This window comes from Daldinia loculata (assembly GCF_022478755.1).
Source record: "Daldinia loculata strain CBS 113971 unplaced genomic scaffold F4817scaffold_77, whole genome shotgun sequence".
Classification (NCBI taxonomy): domain Eukaryota; kingdom Fungi; phylum Ascomycota; class Sordariomycetes; order Xylariales; family Hypoxylaceae; genus Daldinia; species Daldinia loculata.
Genome location: NW_026054931.1, coordinates 90,148 through 107,427, shown reverse-complemented (window position 1 = coordinate 107,427; position 17,280 = coordinate 90,148). Strand labels below are relative to the sequence as shown.

The 17,280-nt window shown below is 46.7% G+C and overlaps 5 protein-coding genes across 5 annotated transcripts; 3 read left to right on the top strand and 2 right to left on the bottom strand.

The window, feature by feature from the left end:
• Nucleotides 1-113: 113 nt before the first annotated feature.
• F4817DRAFT_351521 (uncharacterized protein) lies at nt 114-3,721 on the bottom strand. The gene has a single exon (XM_049305087.1). The coding sequence runs from the start codon at nt 3,308-3,310 to the stop codon at nt 479-481; it is 2,832 nt and encodes a 943-aa protein (XP_049154662.1). The 5' UTR covers nt 3,311-3,721; the 3' UTR covers nt 114-478.
• Nucleotides 3,722-4,205: 484 nt separating this feature from the next.
• Nucleotides 4,206-9,776, top strand: F4817DRAFT_351519 (Zfp294 protein). The gene is made up of 4 exons (XM_049305086.1): nt 4,206-4,770; nt 4,831-6,959; nt 7,010-9,239; nt 9,300-9,776. The coding sequence occupies exons 1-4, from the start codon at nt 4,420-4,422 to the stop codon at nt 9,561-9,563; spliced, it is 4,974 nt and encodes a 1,657-aa protein (XP_049154661.1). The 5' UTR covers nt 4,206-4,419; the 3' UTR covers nt 9,564-9,776.
• Nucleotides 9,777-10,247: 471 nt separating this feature from the next.
• F4817DRAFT_275153 (uncharacterized protein) lies at nt 10,248-12,903 on the top strand. The gene is made up of 2 exons (XM_049299482.1): nt 10,248-11,201; nt 11,259-12,903. Exons 1-2 carry the CDS (start codon nt 10,507-10,509, stop codon nt 12,751-12,753), a joined length of 2,190 nt encoding a protein of 729 aa, XP_049154660.1. The 5' UTR covers nt 10,248-10,506; the 3' UTR covers nt 12,754-12,903.
• Nucleotides 12,904-12,942: 39 nt separating this feature from the next.
• Nucleotides 12,943-13,647, bottom strand: F4817DRAFT_320310 (uncharacterized protein; the record flags this gene model as incomplete). The annotated part of the gene is made up of 1 exon (XM_049301170.1): nt 12,943-13,647. One exon carries the CDS (start codon nt 13,645-13,647, stop codon nt 12,943-12,945), a length of 705 nt encoding a protein of 234 aa, XP_049154659.1.
• A 682-nt stretch (nt 13,648-14,329) lies between these two features.
• F4817DRAFT_351515 (NAD(P)-binding protein) lies at nt 14,330-16,302 on the top strand. Its single transcript, XM_049305085.1, has 3 exons — nt 14,330-15,213; nt 15,293-16,159; nt 16,227-16,302. The coding sequence occupies exons 1-2, from the start codon at nt 14,877-14,879 to the stop codon at nt 15,988-15,990; spliced, it is 1,035 nt and encodes a 344-aa protein (XP_049154658.1). The 5' UTR covers nt 14,330-14,876; the 3' UTR covers nt 15,991-16,159; nt 16,227-16,302.
• Nucleotides 16,303-17,280: the final 978 nt, after the last annotated feature.

Sequence of the window (17,280 nt, the reverse complement as noted above, 5' to 3'; positions counted from 1 at the left end):
CGTCTAGTTACCTTTCCCATTTGACGTTACCATCTAATAGGCCTGCCTAGATTTGTCTATTTTCAGCTTAGAAGCTTAGGGAACCTCGGTCTGGAAACTCTTGATGCATAATATCCCGTCACCCGGAGCTATCATGATTCGCACACATTGATTTGATATATGAAATACTTGTAGATTGAAGAGGTAACGCCAGATCCAACTTAGGGAGCGTTGGTTAAAGTATACATGATGGAGAAGGGGTAGTTATGCGCCGACCAAGACTACTATACAACCAAACAGGGGGTTTAACAATGATTGGAATACCTATTGATACCTTGAAGCATCCTCAGAGACCCAAACCCAGTTCCAAAACCAAGCACCCATGCCCACCACCATAATGCTATACAAACTCCCCATACTCCAGTATGTCGTGTTGTTCATCCCGCGCCTTAGCATTCTCGTAAGACAAAATGATAATCTCCCATAAACGTATGATCAATCAGAAGCCAGTTGGCCCCCGACCGTCAGTACCGCCGGTTATGAAATATTCGCTAACGACACCAAGAGCGTACGAAATTCCGGCTACCCAAGCACCACCTATTAGCACTCGTTTGCCAACGCCATCCTTCGGATGAGTCCGTGCTTCCTCGCGGGCTGTTGATTTGGGCCCGCTGAACACAGGCTCTTCTCTTCTAACGTCGATATTAGAACGGAAAGCAGGCGCTTGGGTTTCCTCTTCAGCCTGTGGTACATCGTAATTAACAAATCCTGTAGGCGAAACAAATGCGGCCGCATTTGGCAAGGCTGCTGGCTTCCCCATCATATCTATGGGGTTAACCGGTGACGCGCCCCCATGACTTGTTATTTTGAGCGGTCGAACTTGACGAAAGACTAGCACATCTCCACTGCCAGATACGATTTCGAAGCCTTCGGCTTGTAAGGGTGCGAAGTGTGGAAAGAATTTTGTCGGGTTTGATAGGCGGAGAAGCACTTCTGCTGGTGACAATGGAGATGCTTGATCAGGTACAACTGAGGTGGTTTCGGCGACGTTGATCTTTTGCATGGTTGGGTCATAGGCTAGAATCCTATACACCGTCGGCTCGGTAGTTCGGTTCGGTTCGGGCATGGTATCAGATTCGGACGATGAAATTGGCGGTCGTCCGTCGACCTCGGGGTCTCTGAAATATAGCGGCTTAAGGTCAAGAATCTTTTGACTAGCATCTTCCGCTGATAAGGACTCCAGCACTGCTTCCCTCGAGTCGCCACCGTACGTTTTGGCGAAGGTTAATGGTGTTTGTTCCCCAACACATTCCCTGGTATACGACGTTTCCAATCCCTGTGGTTCTTTAGAGTACGGGTCAACTTCGGCCTGCGCTCTATAATGATCAAACATGCGTCTCGTAGACCTTACCTCTGGCTGGTTGAGACCCGCTTCCAGCTTCGGTTCAGTCTGCTGCCTATCCAAGCTCGTCTCCAACGGTTTGGAGTTTGTAGACTCGGAAAGCTCATCTGAATATTGCTTCTCGGCCTCCTGAATATACGCTGTCTTTCCGTCCGGGGTACTCCATGATCCCGAAAAATCTTCCGGGAAATCACGAAGATAATTACCAGTCAATCTCGGTTGACTTGGTCGAGATTCGGTTTCCGTAGCTGAACGTTGATGACCCTCTTGTGCGGTCGAGAACTGCGATACGTCGTTGAGGTCAAGCTTTTGAAGCCCATCCAATATACTCGATGTTGGGTTCTTATCCAAGGTTGGTTCTGGCGCTTTTGCGTCGAATTCCGAGAGAGAGTCTGCAACAATGTCTCGCTCTAGGGTGACCGCATTGTCGAGTTCTTGAGACTTGAAAATTCTGTACTGTTCGAGGTCTCCATATTGCTGGAAAGGTTGCTCCTCCGGCGCAGAGTCCGGAAAGGTTTTTGGATCGTACTTATTCAAGTCGTCGTACTTGGGTGCCGAGTCGTCCACTGGTTTGACACTGTCTTCTTTATAGTGCTTGTACTTATGGAGATCATCATATTCAGTGGATGGAATGTCTCTTGCCGCACCTTCTTGATACTTATATGGTCCATAGTGGCCCAGGTCATCATAACGTTCTGTATGCTTTTCGGTGTCTGTATTTTCATTATGAATGTAGGGCTTGTACTCATGTAGGTCTTTGTAGTCCTGGGATGCCTCTGCACTGGCATTTTCTGCCTCTTTGGCCCCGTACGTCTTGTACTTATCGAGATCTTCATAGTTCTTAGTTGGTTCTGGGGTCCGTTCGTCGAGTTCGTCGCGCTGATATGCTTGGTATCTATGAAAGTCATCATACTGCTCGTCTGGCTCCTCGGGCGGGAGATGATTTAGGGCGTACTCTTCGCTTTGCATCACGGGATATCGGGGGGATTCTACGTTATCACCCAACGCCTGTATTCCGTCGTGACCACCGCTGGCACCATGAGATGGTACATCGTCAATTTTGATTTTATCATACTCTTTGAGCTCTGTAGAAGAAGGTGGGCCGTCGGAATGAGTAGGACCTGGATTTTCTCCATCTTTGGGTGGCGCAAATGCAGAGAACTGAGCCCTATATGATTTGAAGGAATTGGCGGGGGATGACGTCGTATCAGTAGCTTGTCCGTCGAATGTCCTTGGGATTTTACGCATCGTAATCGGATCAATAGTATACTCTTCACTAGACGATACACCAAAAGCATGTTCTTGTTCCTTAGTTAGGTTATGTTTAACACTCGCCGACTCTGACGGATACACATGAGACTCTGCCTGGGCCGTGTGTTTTGAGGCTTTGCCACCCCAATGGTCCATCGCATCATCTAGTCGAGACTTCCACGAACGGGTAGACGAATATCGCACGTAATCGCCGTAATGACTCATCCAAGAGGCATATGAATTAGGACCCCATGATGTTTTCATGCGTACATTTTCAGTGTCTGGGGTTACTCGACTCTGTTGTTGCCGATCGTTCAATTCGTCTTGGTTGACAAACCGCGAGCCGCATCTTGGCCCGGTTGGACTCCAATACCTACGAAGCATATGCTTTAAAACGACTTTTGGGGGACCATCGATGGAGCGCTGGTCCCACGATAACTTTCTATGAAGTGCTTCGACATATTTATGCTTAAGCACACGTTGGCGATGTCGAATCTCTTTCTGGAACTCAGGGTCAAGGTAGGAAGACCACATGCCAAAGCGATAGCTACGGATCTGCTGGCTCATTCCGGTCCTTAACAGTGAGTTGCCAATAGGTCGTAGAGCGCCATAGGCCACAGCTCTGGTCTGAAGAGACCTCGCTTTGAACGGCGGTTGACAAACGGTGCGGGTTAACATATTGATTGAGTCGTAAGCAACAGGAGCATCATATACCGTCCGCTGCAGAAGCACACGCGTCAGCAGCGATGGCAGATGTGCGATAATTGCAATGTTGAAGATACGAAAGATGTTGCCAATGTCCGGAGGATTGACACAATATTTAATAATATAATAATAGTTGATACAATAAGGCGATCGCCAACAAGAAAGGGTGTCACTTACACGAAGCCAACAGATCGACTATAGAAGCAAAAGCAAACTCATCGACTTGGCCGGCTAGGAAAGATGTGTGTGTGTGTGTATAGTTGGATTGCCTATCCATCCCCGCCGAGGCTCTTAGAACTTGAAAGGGAATGTGAGGAGTTGTCTTCTAGGCGGAGAGTTGCGGAAGCGGGGAACCCGGGAACGGGTTGAAACGGGAGGATCAGTTCATAGGAGTGCGGAGAAGAACGCTAAAACTGTCATAAGCAGCATAGTTGCCCCAATTAGGACAGTGGAGACACCCGTGGGGTAAATCGTTTCCCCCTGGTCTTACCCGAGTACATTAGGTACCTACGTATTGTACATTCCATTTCGTGCATGCAGGTCCCATACCACGTACTAACTTCAATTCTACGAAAGCTCTTGTATGTAAGCGTACTAAGATATCCATACCGAGGTGATATGTAATTGCTCTTCTTAGAAGCCGCTGCTTATATTTTACTTCATTCGACGCTTTGCAGTGTTTAGAATCTTAGGTAGTCTACCTAAAAGGTACCTATATACATAGAATGCGGGAAAACTCGGCTTAATCTGGATAAGAACGGGGAGCACGTGCTATGAGTTACCTAGTTAGTACATAAGTACCTGCATGCTTAAGTGCACAGTGACTTACATAAGGATCATTGGATAGGCGACGTCACAAAAAAACGTAAACCCCACCGTGGGGTCAAAATATCCCAAGCCAATCTACGGAAAACGATAGTTATATGGTTCGAAGCTTTTATTACTAACAGCGCATTCTTTATATCGTGACCTCCCTACCAACTATCATTTACCTCCTATTGCGCAAGGCTGAAGGGACCCGAGCACGGAATTTTCCAAATATCGGCGTGCAGGTTGGCAACAAGCGACAAGCTACGTAGCGAATGAGAGAGCTTGCGTGGCTTCAGGAACTAAAACTAAACACAGCTGCTCCCGTTGCCATGAGCCGTAAACCAGCCAAGTCGCGTGCCGCCGCCGGCAACACATTTACGAGTTTCGGATCCAGTACCTTCAGCGCTTTCTCAACTGCTTCTAGAGGTGCCGACCTATCCTACCTGGCCGAACCCCCCAATCTCTCCTCCATATCTGACGCCAATGTTGTCGTATCTCTTAAGAACCTGCAAAAGAAGGATGCTACAACTAAAGCAAAGGCCTTAGAAGAATTAGTGACCTATGTTCAGGCTCATCCATATGAGCGAGATGGAGGCATAGAGGAGCCTATCCTAGAGGCTTGGGTGCGTGCAAATCACGTAGATCAATATACTACCCTGCTTAGTTAGTAATGTGTATAATAGGTCCAGCTATATCCTCGCGTTTCGATAGAAAATGCCCGTCGCGTCCGCGAGCTCTCCCACATATTGCAGTATGAGTTAATGAAATCTGGTCGCAAGCGTACGGAGAGACATGTGCCTAAGATTGTAGGCTCTTGGCTTGCTGGAACATTCGATAGAGACAAAGTCGTATCTCGCGCGGCTACGGAAGGGTTATCTTCCTTTCTCACAAGCCCAGAGAAAGTGGTCCAGTTTTGGAAGCGATGCCAGCCGCAGATCCTAGACTATGCGTCTGGTGCGATAAGGGAGACTACGCAAACCCTTAGCGACGAGCGATCTACGAGCGTCGATGATTCCGAGGCTAAATCATATCGAGTCCTAGGAAGTAGTCTTGCGCTAGTCCTAGGTCTCTTACAGAAACTGAGTCCTGCGGATCTTGAGAAGTATCAGGACGGTTATGATCAATTCTTCGAACAGGATAAGGTCTGGAAGAGCGTTTCTATTAACGATGCCGTCGTGAGGCAACTGTCCTGCCAGCTCTTGATCGCATGCCTTGAGAAAAGACCAGGAAGGATCGAGGCAGACCTTGGCCGACTTAGTAAGACTTTTGTAGCCGAAGGCTTGACCTGTAGCCAAGTTGGTTCCGCGGCTAATTATGTTGACGCATTGACGGAATTGACCGCCAGGCACCCAACTGTGTGGACATCTGAATATCGGGGAAAGAAATCAGCGGCGTCAAGACTAAAAATATTCTTGGAGAAGGGCTCCCAGAGTGCTGGATCGAAGTTCTGGGTCTCACTCAATCGCCTGATAGAAGTTATACCTACCGACATACTTCCAAAGGACCTAGACAGCGCCTTGGATTTCTTAAAATCTATGAGGTTAGGTCTAACCAGGAGAGAGGAACCTCGCAGTAGTGCTATTGATGGCTGGTCAACGTACCTCAACACTGCTAGAAAGTTTATCAAGGTGATGAACTCCATTGAGGACCGAGTTAAGATAGCGCAAGAAGACATATTCCCTCTGATGACGCACTATTTCTATCCAACCCCTGAAACATCAACATGGGCTTCTGGAAGCCAAGTACAAATTCTAATCAAAGCATACACATCAACAGCAACGTCACCATTCAAGGAAGTTATAGAGGCCACGGACTCAGAATGGGGCCAATGGAAGGAGAACTTCAGAGCCCGCATCCGCAACTCGTTGCCCGAGGCATCGAAGGAATATGAAAAGTCACAGAAGGCAATAGCCGACGAGGGCTATAGATGGTTCACTTTTACGGGTTTAATTTCGGACGCTCATGAGAAAACACTAGGGACTGACCGTCCCATCCCGGATATCCCTGCCAAGTATTCCCTAGAATTACTTCAGGATGTCTTCAAGTTGTTAGAAACAAGGAAGTGGAAACCATTTGGAGCAGCAGCTACCGTAGAATCAGCTTTCAAGCAATCCCCGCGCCTTTTTAGGCAATTCTCAGCTGCTACAAGCGATGTGTTCGACCATCTCACAAACACGCTACAAACTAATGGAGTTGAGTTCATCCAGTCACCAGCTGCATCATATATTTTCTCAAGCATCAACCTGTTAGGCCATATTCCTGAACAGAAACAGGAATACGAGAAAATTTGGAAGGCAAACATCACGACCCTTCTAGAATACACCGAACCCCCCAGCATTTTGCCAGCCCTCACTACTCTCATTTCCACCAAGGAAGCTGGCGCTCTTGCCAAGCAGTTCCAGAGCTTACAAGCAGAATTAATAAAGCGGTGCCTGATGTGTGCTGTCGGCACCACAGATTCAGGCTGGGACCTTTTCGATGCGGTGTTGACATTTGATGCGTTAACAGACGCTGCTGCGAGTCGACTTACGGCGGAGCTTGGAGGTCGCATCATGAACGCCTTAGGTCAGCCAAATCCAGGTGTAATCAAGGGCTTACGTCTTATAGCGGAGAAGAAGCCAGATATTTTACTTCAGGACGAAGTGACTCACATGAATTTGATGACTAACTTGCTAAGTGTTTCCGAACGGTTTGATGCTACTTCTGATATAGCCGTGCTAAAGGGGTTGATGGAAACCCCATCAACCGGCAGTTCTCGGCTATCTGGCCTCGTGCAGCGAAGTATCTCTACCGCTGACTCGAGCTCGCTTGCGTATGTTTTTACTCTAATGTTATCTTATAGCCCTGCTAACAATGCCTCAGCGTTGATACTCTTGTCCGGCAAGTTATTCAAAGTTCTGTTACCGATGCAGAGAGTAATGGTCAACTAGGAAATTTGATACCAGACACAAAGATATGGAGGGAAGAGTTAGCTCTCTTTCTACAAGAGACACCCAACCAGTCTCTCGCCTTCACAAGTGTTGTTGGTGGTGCTTATTTCCTCCCTACATCCACGCTGGCTACGTCAAGTACATCTGCAAGAAGAGATCGAGATGGCTGTTCAATTCCTGGGCGCATGGCGATATACATCGCTAAGCTGCTTTCCGCGGGTTTTCAGCTCGACGCCCTGCCACTTCTAAAGCGTGTGGAGATCGTGATATATCTGAGCCTGACCATACAGTTAGTGACAGATCAACTAACAGTCAAAGGTAAAAATCAGATTTGGAGTTCGCTTTCCTCTGATGCTTCTCTATCAAATGCTGAAGAGTTGGTCTCATCTGCGCGAAAGGTCATCGTCGATATGACAGAGGATGCTGCTAATTGGCGAGATGGTTCCAACACGGATAAGTCGCGGTTAATGTACGACATCATACGAACACTAATTGACGAGTCAAGGCCCTTAACACCTATGGGTCTATATTGTGCGCGGGCTTTGAGTGAGATTCTCCAAGCATTAGCAGAGAAGCACGGCTTCCCTTCTAGCGGAGAGCAATGGCTATCTGATTTGGATATACTCAAGAATAACGCCTCTACTGTCTTCCCTGCTGTCGCAATCCTTAGTGGCCTTGGCGAAGCACTTTCTACTTCAAGAGCAGTTAGCAACTTCTGCAACCGCCTGGTCAGCGATATTGCAGGAGCCGGTCCTAATCAGGATAAAAGTCTTATTCTTCTTGTGCTTCTCAATGCTTGCACGCAGATATATGATGCCGGTGAACTTCCAGTCGCGAACAATCGGTTAGTTTTCGCGGTCAAGCAAATTACGTCGTGGCTGGACACTCCTGAAGACCTCGACTATCGTTTCGGAGCAGAAGCTTGCCGTAGCCTCCAGCGCCTCCTCCCATGTGTCAAGGACATCTATGGCCCTTATTGGGAGAAGGCTGTGGATTTTTGCATATATCTCTGGACAAAACCGACGACTGGGCCACTTGAATGTCGGTTGCCTGAACTTCACGCTTCTCTTCGTCTATATACTACGTTGCAATCACTCGAAGAACCTAATGACGACCTTATTGATGTTTTGCAGACATCTGCAGAGAAAATATCAGCTGCATTGATTGAGCTACTCAAAATTCCTAGGGACATAGATACACAACCCCTAGAGATTGTAGACTCAATTATCTGCCGGCTGGTAGAAAAGCTTCCTCTGCACCACATAAAGGATCTCTCGGAGTTATATGGTCTAGTAGCAAGCGACTCGCGGGGCATCCAAACAGCAGCGTTTACCATTCTTCACAAAGCACTTCCTGCCGCCCAGGAGGATCTATCGCTAGACGTTTTACTGGAGAAGAAAGCGGCTCAGCTTCCGGACGAGCTCCTATCTCTTCTTCTCGATGCCCCAACGCTGGAGAAGTACTCTGATGAAGCCCTCGGCCGTTTCCCATCGCCAATTCGCTCTTATCTTCTCTCGTGGCATCTCATCTTTGACTCTTTCAAAGCTGCGGCATTTAAAGTACGCAGTGATTATGCCGAGAATCTTAAAGCAGCTAATTATGTTGGTCCACTGATGGAGTTCACTTTCGATGTTCTAGGTCATTCAGCGGCCCATGCCTTAAACCTAGATAAGGTTAACTTTACGAAGGAGCATATTAAGAAGTATGACATAAAGCTCGCCGAAGCCGAGACTGAAGAGAGGAACATGCAGTGGCTCCTCGTCCATTTATACTACCTCGTGTTAAAATATGTTCCCAGTCTCTTCAAGACGTGGTACATGGAATGCCGGTCAAAGCAGACCAAGATTGCGGTGGAAGGCTGGATGACGGAGTTCTTCTCCCCTATCATCATATCAGAAGCATTGGACGACGTTGAGAATTGGTCCACAGCCCAGGAGACGCCTGCAGAAGGCGAAAACGAGTTGATCGTGAAAGTGAGTCGCGCTGCTAGAGAGGTTACTGCTGGCTACGAGGTGGATGAGCTACAAGCATCGATTTCGATACGTCTCCCGCAGGAGTTTCCTCTCGAGAATGTTTCGGTGTCGGGAATAAACCGCGTCGCGGTCAACGAGAGGAAGTGGCAGAGCTGGATCATGACAACGCAGGCCGTGATAACATTTTCGGTGAGTTAACATCTTATTACCCCTGAGACTTGGACATTGTATCTCACATCATGATGATAGGGTGGCAGCATTATTGATGGCCTCACGACTTTCCGCCGTAACATAGTGGGTGCCATGAAAGGACAGACCGAATGCGCCATCTGCTATAGCATTATCAGCAGCGACAAGAAGACGCCAGATAAACGCTGCCAGACGTGTAAAAACCTCTTCCACCGCACCTGTCTGTATAAGTGGTTCCAGAGCAGCAATCAAAATACATGCCCCCTATGTCGTAACCCGATTGATTATCTCGGGTCGGATAGGAGAGCAGCAAGGAATGCTTAATAAAAAGGAAACCGGACGGGCTTGGTAGAATAGTTCAGGTACTAAGGGGGTAATCCTACCTAGGAACCTGGTTAGTTATAAACCACTCTGTAGAAGAAATGGTTGGATCAGGTGTATAGTGGTGAGGCTAATGGTAATAGTACTGGAACATGTTCAGTATTCGTAAGTCATAGGACGGTACTAGTTGAATTATAAATTCTAACATTATGGTGCTTAACTATCTCTCTTCTTTCTAAGGGTGATTCGTAGTTTTTTTCTTTTTTTTAGCATGAGATTCCTACGTCTTGGTTATGTATGAATGTTTAGTGTATGTGTAGTTCCTGGTGCTTAGATCTACCTGCTGGTACAATTTGGATAAGGATACGAATTATGATTACTCAAGTACGACAGGCTAAGCCTCCTTAATCGGGTGGCGATTATTATATTTAGGCTACCTGTTAAATATCATATAATTCGTAGCATATTGGGGCTTCGCAGGAGTTTGCCGGTAGGATTCCTTCAGCTTCATATGGGGAGATATGCTTATATGTGGTTGGTCCCGTAACATCCCTGTATGTATGTAAAGCGCTTAGGAGAATTTATGCAGATTTAATTGGTTCGTTCGTGTTCTTTTAACAAGGTTATTAGCTATGCGGCTAACCTTCCAATTATCCTTAAATTCGCACCCTCTTCCCAGCCTTATTAGCATTTAGCACATACCTGAGGTTACATACATTTCCAATCGCACGTGTGAGAAACGGCCCCCAATTAACGATTCATACTTGCAGATGTAACATGGTGTTTTGGGCTACTTAAGGCTTCTAGGCCAGTCCATGGTGCGACGCGGTGTCTTATACGAGTCTTGTACGATATAGAAGTTTATATAAGCTAGCTGAGGCCCTGTTCTTCATTTCAACTCCGTAAGCTTCTCCATTTAGTTTCTCTGTTTAGTTCCTCGAATCCGATGGAGAACGTCCCACAAAGTGGGAGTGGAAATAACGAAGTCTACTATCTCGGTAACCAACCCGAATATTATTACTCTTCCGGTTACAATACCTACACGGGTTATACGGGATACACGGGTCAACCCGATGGCCCTTTCGAATATCAACCAGTCCATGGGGATCTAGGTCAGGCGCAAGCGCAGGCGCAGACGCCGGAACCGTCACCATCGCCGTACTACGCCCAAGACAAGTCCGGGTCTAGCTTCCCGACTATTAGCAGTAAATCGCTTCCTCCTCAAGCGCCCTCCTTACATCCTACACAGTTCGAATATTCCGGCGCCGAGGAACCTTTTCTATTAACACCATCTAAATCAAAACCCCAAATCATTTCGACACGCGGACACAACTGGAACTTGGAGATAGGGGCGCTAGTTGTTAGCTTCAGCGCATTAGCAGCCTTGATTGCGCTGTTGATATACGTGAATGGTCGCCCGCTATCTGATTGGAAAGGCTCCATCTCGGTCAACGTCGTAATCTCCGGCTTGGGGGCTGTTTCTCGAACATCTCTAGGATTTGCCATCAGTTCGTGTCTTGGCCAGGCTAAATGGAACTGGTTCAAAAAGCGACCAGACAACCTCATCGCCTTTGATAGGTTTGACGATGCTAGTCGGGGGCCATGGGGAAGCTTGTGGCTTATTATTTGGCTTCGAATCCGGTGAGTCCATCCTTTTTGGTCATGCTCTGAATGCCCCGGTAGCTGATTTTTATTCAGTCATTGGGTAGCTATCGGTGCAGTCGTTACAATATTATTAATGGCTTTCGAACCATTCCTACAAGCGGTTATTTCATTCCCAGGGCAAGGTGACCCGAGCGTCGATTCTTCTATGATCCAACTCAGCCGCAGCGAGGCACTTGACATAGGCTCGTACACCGGCGACCCTTCGACTGGAGTTGGAGAACTAGAACTAACACCTTCCGACTTGACTATATCTCTTGACCCCTTTGAGACCTTACCAGACCTAGGGATGCTATCCTCGTTCAATAACGGGTTTTATAATTCTTCAAACCGCGATAAGCAAACTACTTCATTTACCTGTCCTACTGCGAATTGCACCTGGCCGGTATTCACCTCGTTGGCAGTTTGTAGCTCATGTAGCAACGTAACGGACCACCTGCAACGCTTTTATGAATACGGAATAAACAAAGGAACTCTATCCTCAAATACCAAAGCTATAACCGCAAACTTCACTATAAACTCTTTACCCAGTCTCAACCTTTCAAATCCGTCCGACATTGACCTAGCCGAGGGCAAAACTCTCTTCTCCCTGGTTGCCTTCATGTCTGCAACAAGGATTACAGACCCGAAGCTTACCCTCGCATACCAAAATTTAACGACAATGATCACTGCGGTAGAGGTTCTAAGAGCCGCGCCGGAGTATGAAGCAGGAAAGCTGACATGGGACGAGACTCCAGTTTCGGCAACCGAGTGTGCTTTATATTTCTGCACTAATGCGTATGAGTCTACCGTCGAGAAAGGTGTCCTTACGGAAAACATTGTGGCATCTTGGGCCGAACGAGACTTTGATTCCTATCATGACCTCAAGGACGTTAGGAATTTTGATGCCTACGAGAAGTGGAATAACTATTCGCTCTATTCTCAATATGGAGATGTCAACCGAAGTAATCTCGAATTATTCATACCCGACGGAGACATCGAGAAGTATAAACTACCCGAAAATGTTACTCGACGTTTCAACTTGACGGAAAACACTGTTGGCAGCACAGTTCGCTTTGTCAATGAGGATCTCTTGAACAAAGTTATGACCTGGCCAGTAGGACTAAATACCGAACCAATCCCAGTTGCACAGGCTCTATACCAAAGCCAAGATCTATCGGCTACCTTTGACCAGGCTGCCTGGACCGTGTCGAATTGGATGCGCGACATCTCTGATGTAAAAACTCCGGGCGTTGGGCGGGAGTGGATCATCCACATCCGTGTTAATTGGTATTATATGATCCTTCCCTTGATCACTATAGCCCTCGGCTTCCTTTTCTGCGTATGGACTATTATAGAGACGCATAGACTACATCTAGATCCTTGGAAGACAAATATGATCGCCACGCTTACGCACTCCGTCGATGTCCAAACACGAGCGCAGCTTAGGGATGCTGATAAAGAAGGATACTTGAAGAAGTCAGTTAGGGCTATGACTGTAAAATTTGAAGATGTAGGATCCGGGCTAGAATTGCGGGCGAAACAAGCTTGAGTACTTACGATATACCCCATGAGTAAATTGATATTTAAATTGTGTATCTACATAAGTATTGCGCGACATATTTCTTTCATATTAATATCCATAGCAGCGCGTTATATCATGATTATTAATGAATAATCAGAGGATAAACATCAATATCAGTGTTGCATCCGCACATCGTGTTCAAGATATATCTCCCCCTTATTTCCCACGTGGTGATACGCTACCATCTTTATATGGTCGACTAGCCCTTCTGTTCCAGTTTACTGATTTGAAGATCGGACGACGGGGCGGAGCTGAGGGTAGGGGGATCGATTGGGCGGCAGCATGGCGCATTCTCTCAACTTTGCGATGTCTCCTAAGGTTTTTGCGGGTTAGCTTCACCGTAAGATGTTCAGGGTTTAGATCCTCTGATATAGATCTGCGGCCCGCGATAACGTCTTCGAGATTCGAGCGGGCCCGTAAGATATCATTGAGGATGTCGTGAAATGAGATAGTGCCAGTAGAATCAGAAAGATCAGATGTCTCAGTACTAGAAGATTCGGAAGGGAACTTGAAATTAATGCTCGGGATAGAATCATACATTTGAGAGTCCAGCGAGGGAACTCGATCCGTGGAATTCCTACTGGAGACTTCGGATTTTTCACGCTTTTTGAAAGACTGAGACGGTGGGATCGGCTGAACTACTTCTTGAGTTGGCTCTTGAGAGGGTGGTTGAGTACGCGGTTGAGTTTGTCTTTGAATCGACGGTCTTGGTTGATAGACTGTCTGTCGTCCCGATGGCGCACAAAACAACCCACTATGCTCCTGACGAACACGCTTAGCAGGCCTCGACTCATATTTATCATCTTCCCTAGGACGCTTTTCTCCAGCGTGCTTAGGGGCAACGAACAATCCACTTGCCATTATTAGACTTGATACAATACAAACTAAGACAATGAACTTTACAAGGATTGCAAGCTTTATCACAGATGCGCATGGGAGCGAGATCAATGACAGACTACAAAAGATAAGAATAGGGCGGCATGAACTAAATACTCATTGAAACGCCTGCCATGTTCTGGATCAGGGAGCAATATGGCATCTGTATCGCACTTGTTCCATATCAGCGCCGGGATATGTGCACAGCTTATGTTCCGTGACAAGCTTCAAGAGACAAAGGCTTGGAGTTTAAACAAGACATTATCATGGGAGTTGTAGGGATTGGGATTTAACTTTACGATATGGATAGGATTGTAAAGTAATTGGTTATTATTAAATCGCTTATGATAATATTTTCATGGTTTTGCGTCTCGAATGATTAATAGGTATTCTCCTAGATTAGGTACTTAAATAGGCAAAGAAAGTCCGCATTCATATAAATATACACAGCCTTTATTTTTATTATAATTAAAGGTGTAGTTGGTTCTACTATGATATTGTTTTGCTTGGCCTAGAAGATATACGTAGTACTCCTTAACCAGAATAGGGGGTTGAGATAGGGGTTAAGATCGTTGTACTATGACGCCGCCTTTAAGTACTAGGCCTCATTATATTGTAATAATCTAATAATAATAATAAGTCGGATACGCACACATATCAATAGTATAGCAAATCTTCTAATTTCGAGGATATCATCAGAGTTTCCCTTCCCGACAGCCGGAATGAAGATGTCGGACCCCTGCACGGATCAGATAATGGTACGGGACCCCTACTTTTCGGAATACGTACGTCATTCTTGAGCTAACACGCACCCCCTCCCCGCATTTCTGACGTCGATGGTATCGTATCATTTGTAGACTTTATCGTCGACAAGGTACACGACATACTACTACACCATGATTTATTTTATTTGGATTTGACGCAACACGAATCAAAGGAAAGCGAGCTGATTTGTCTCGTCTATTAATGCATCGACGACTTGATATTACTATTCTAAGTAGCGAAGCAGTTGATTGTCGCTGCTGTATTCAACATGACGGAATCCATACATCAGTGGCTCGTCGCGTTTGCAGCTTCAACTCATCGTGCGTTCTACTGATAAGCCCAGTTGCTTTTCCATCTTGGTCTTGATCTGACTTGTGAAGCGTTTCTGGCGCAATATATTCAGTAAAACACTAGCTCTTGTAAATGAGTTTCGATAAAAATCCCCCATAATGTCTCTTTGTCCGAGATTGGCGCGGACCTTGGGTCGCACTCGTCCAAGTGTATTACATCCTTCTATATATCGAACCCTACGGGCGGTTCCCTTTAGTAACCCTGCTCCAGCGCAGCTTAGGTTATTGCACTCTTCACCTGGCCTGCTATCGAAACCTACCAACCCAGATCCGCGAGAAAATCCGGCGAATGAATTAGCCCCTACTGCTGATATTAATGTCGGTCAGAAGCGGCTCGCTGACTTCGACTTGAAGGGCAGAGTCTTCGTCGTAACGGGAGCTGCAAGGGGTTTAGGCCTTGCTCTTGCTGAGAGCCTTGTTGAGGCGGGAGGAAAAGGTGATATCTGCCCTGAAGCTACATGACATGCGCATGTATCGCTATCCATTGTCACTTGCCCTTGCTAACAGATATCCAGTTTACTGTCTCGATCGTGAGGAAAACCCCGATAAGCACTGGGCAGAGGCCAGAAGACGAGTAGTTCCCGAATGGGGAGGTTCGCTTCATTATCGGCAGCAAGATGTCCTGGATACAAAACATCTGGATAAGACAATAACGGATATCGCAGATGATAACGGGCGTCTGGACGGTGTCATCGCTGCCGCCGGTATCCAACAGATTACACCAGCCGTCGACTACGAGCCGGCCGATTCTGCTAAGATGTTAGCTGTTAACTTCACCGGCGTATTAATGACCGCGACATCTGCCGCTCGTCAGATGATGAAGTACAAATGCCGAGGAAGCATATGTCTCGTGGCAAGCATGAGCGGCAGCGTAGCCAACAAAGGCCTCCTATCGTCGGTCTACAATTCATCCAAGGCCGCGTTGATCCAACTGGCGCGTAGTTTATCAATGGAATGGAGCCCGATCAAGGGCGATGGGACGGGAGGGATCCGCGTCAACTGCCTGAGCCCCGGACACATCTTGACGCCTATGGTACTTAAAAACTTCGAGGAAGTACCTTCTCTTAAGGACAAGTGGAAAGGCGAAAATATGATGGGGAGGCTGGCGAAGACGACGGAGTTCAAGGGCGCGGCGTTGTTCCTCTTGAGCAATGCGAGCAGCTTCATGACTGGATCTAATCTTGTGATAGACGGTGGGCATACTTCGTGGTAGCGACCTTTTAGATGGTGCGTTTTATAAATCAATAGAACGAACGTGGAGGTTGTCGTTGGGAATGTACTAGTATTCTATATACTGAGTAGAACTATGGTTAATTACCTAACGTAAGGTATTTAATTTAATTTTTATGTATTAGCATGCTAAGTTTGAGTAAGTTCTATAACTATTTCAGTTCTGTTAGTCAATACATCTCTCTCTGTAGATCTACGGTGAGTAGAATGCATACATACACTAGGTAGGTACCTAACGGAATTATATTATCAGAATGCTAGACACGTCAATTTCCGGAACTACTCCACTAGTTCGACTCTATTCTGATGATAATACGACCCAGGCTCCTGGAATCACAGGTGACTTCTTTGGTGTTTTTACGACTGGGATTAGTGAAGAGTAATCCGTATTATCTCAACCTTTAAATATAGGGGTTGAGAAAAGCTTCTCTCCCAGTAATATCCTTGCTTCGACTGGATACCACATGCTTGTATAATGTGTTTGGCAACGCATCCCGGAACGTCTCCTAGTACGTTACAGCAAACAATATCTAACCAGACTCAAGGGCACCAACGGGAAATTAGATTCATTTATACCGACTAATGACGGTACCGGAAGTTCCATATAGCCTCCCATGAGTGTAATCCCATCCTGTACATGCCGTATATGGTCCGAAACTTTCGTCGTAGCTTTATCACGATATCCGCTTGAATCATAACGCATATTTCTTTCCTTCGTTAATTGCCGTGCTGCAGAGCGCGAGATCTCGATGCCGGCCACATTAAGGATGGTATGATCGGTTGGGTTTCAGCAGTAGATGCGAATATATACGATAGCCTTGTCCGGCAATGGAAAGGAAAAGGACGCGCGAGCTCCATATACCTTTCTCGCCGGGAATTTAAGTAGTCCGGCAGTCCGAATAAGGAACGTTGAAGTTGACTGCGGCTGTCGGCTATCGGGCGGCATCCGGGGGCCCATATCCTCGAAGCCGAAGTAGCATCCAGGAACCATCTTAGACTAGACTAGCGTCCCGTTTCTGATGTGTGGACAGCGTTAGCCAACCGTAGACTCTTCGCTCATCTTGACATGTTGTCAAAGACCCATATTTCAAGGAGAAAATAGAAGCTATTCCCTTATTGACTTTCTCCTAGGAGGTATTCTCCTAGGTACGTTTGAGTATCGCAAGGATAATAAGACGAGTTAAACGAGTGCTCTAGACGCATACTAGGTGGTGATAACACCGGCATGTCGTTGAAAGGGCACGGAATATTCTTCAGTGAGATGAGGCGCGCA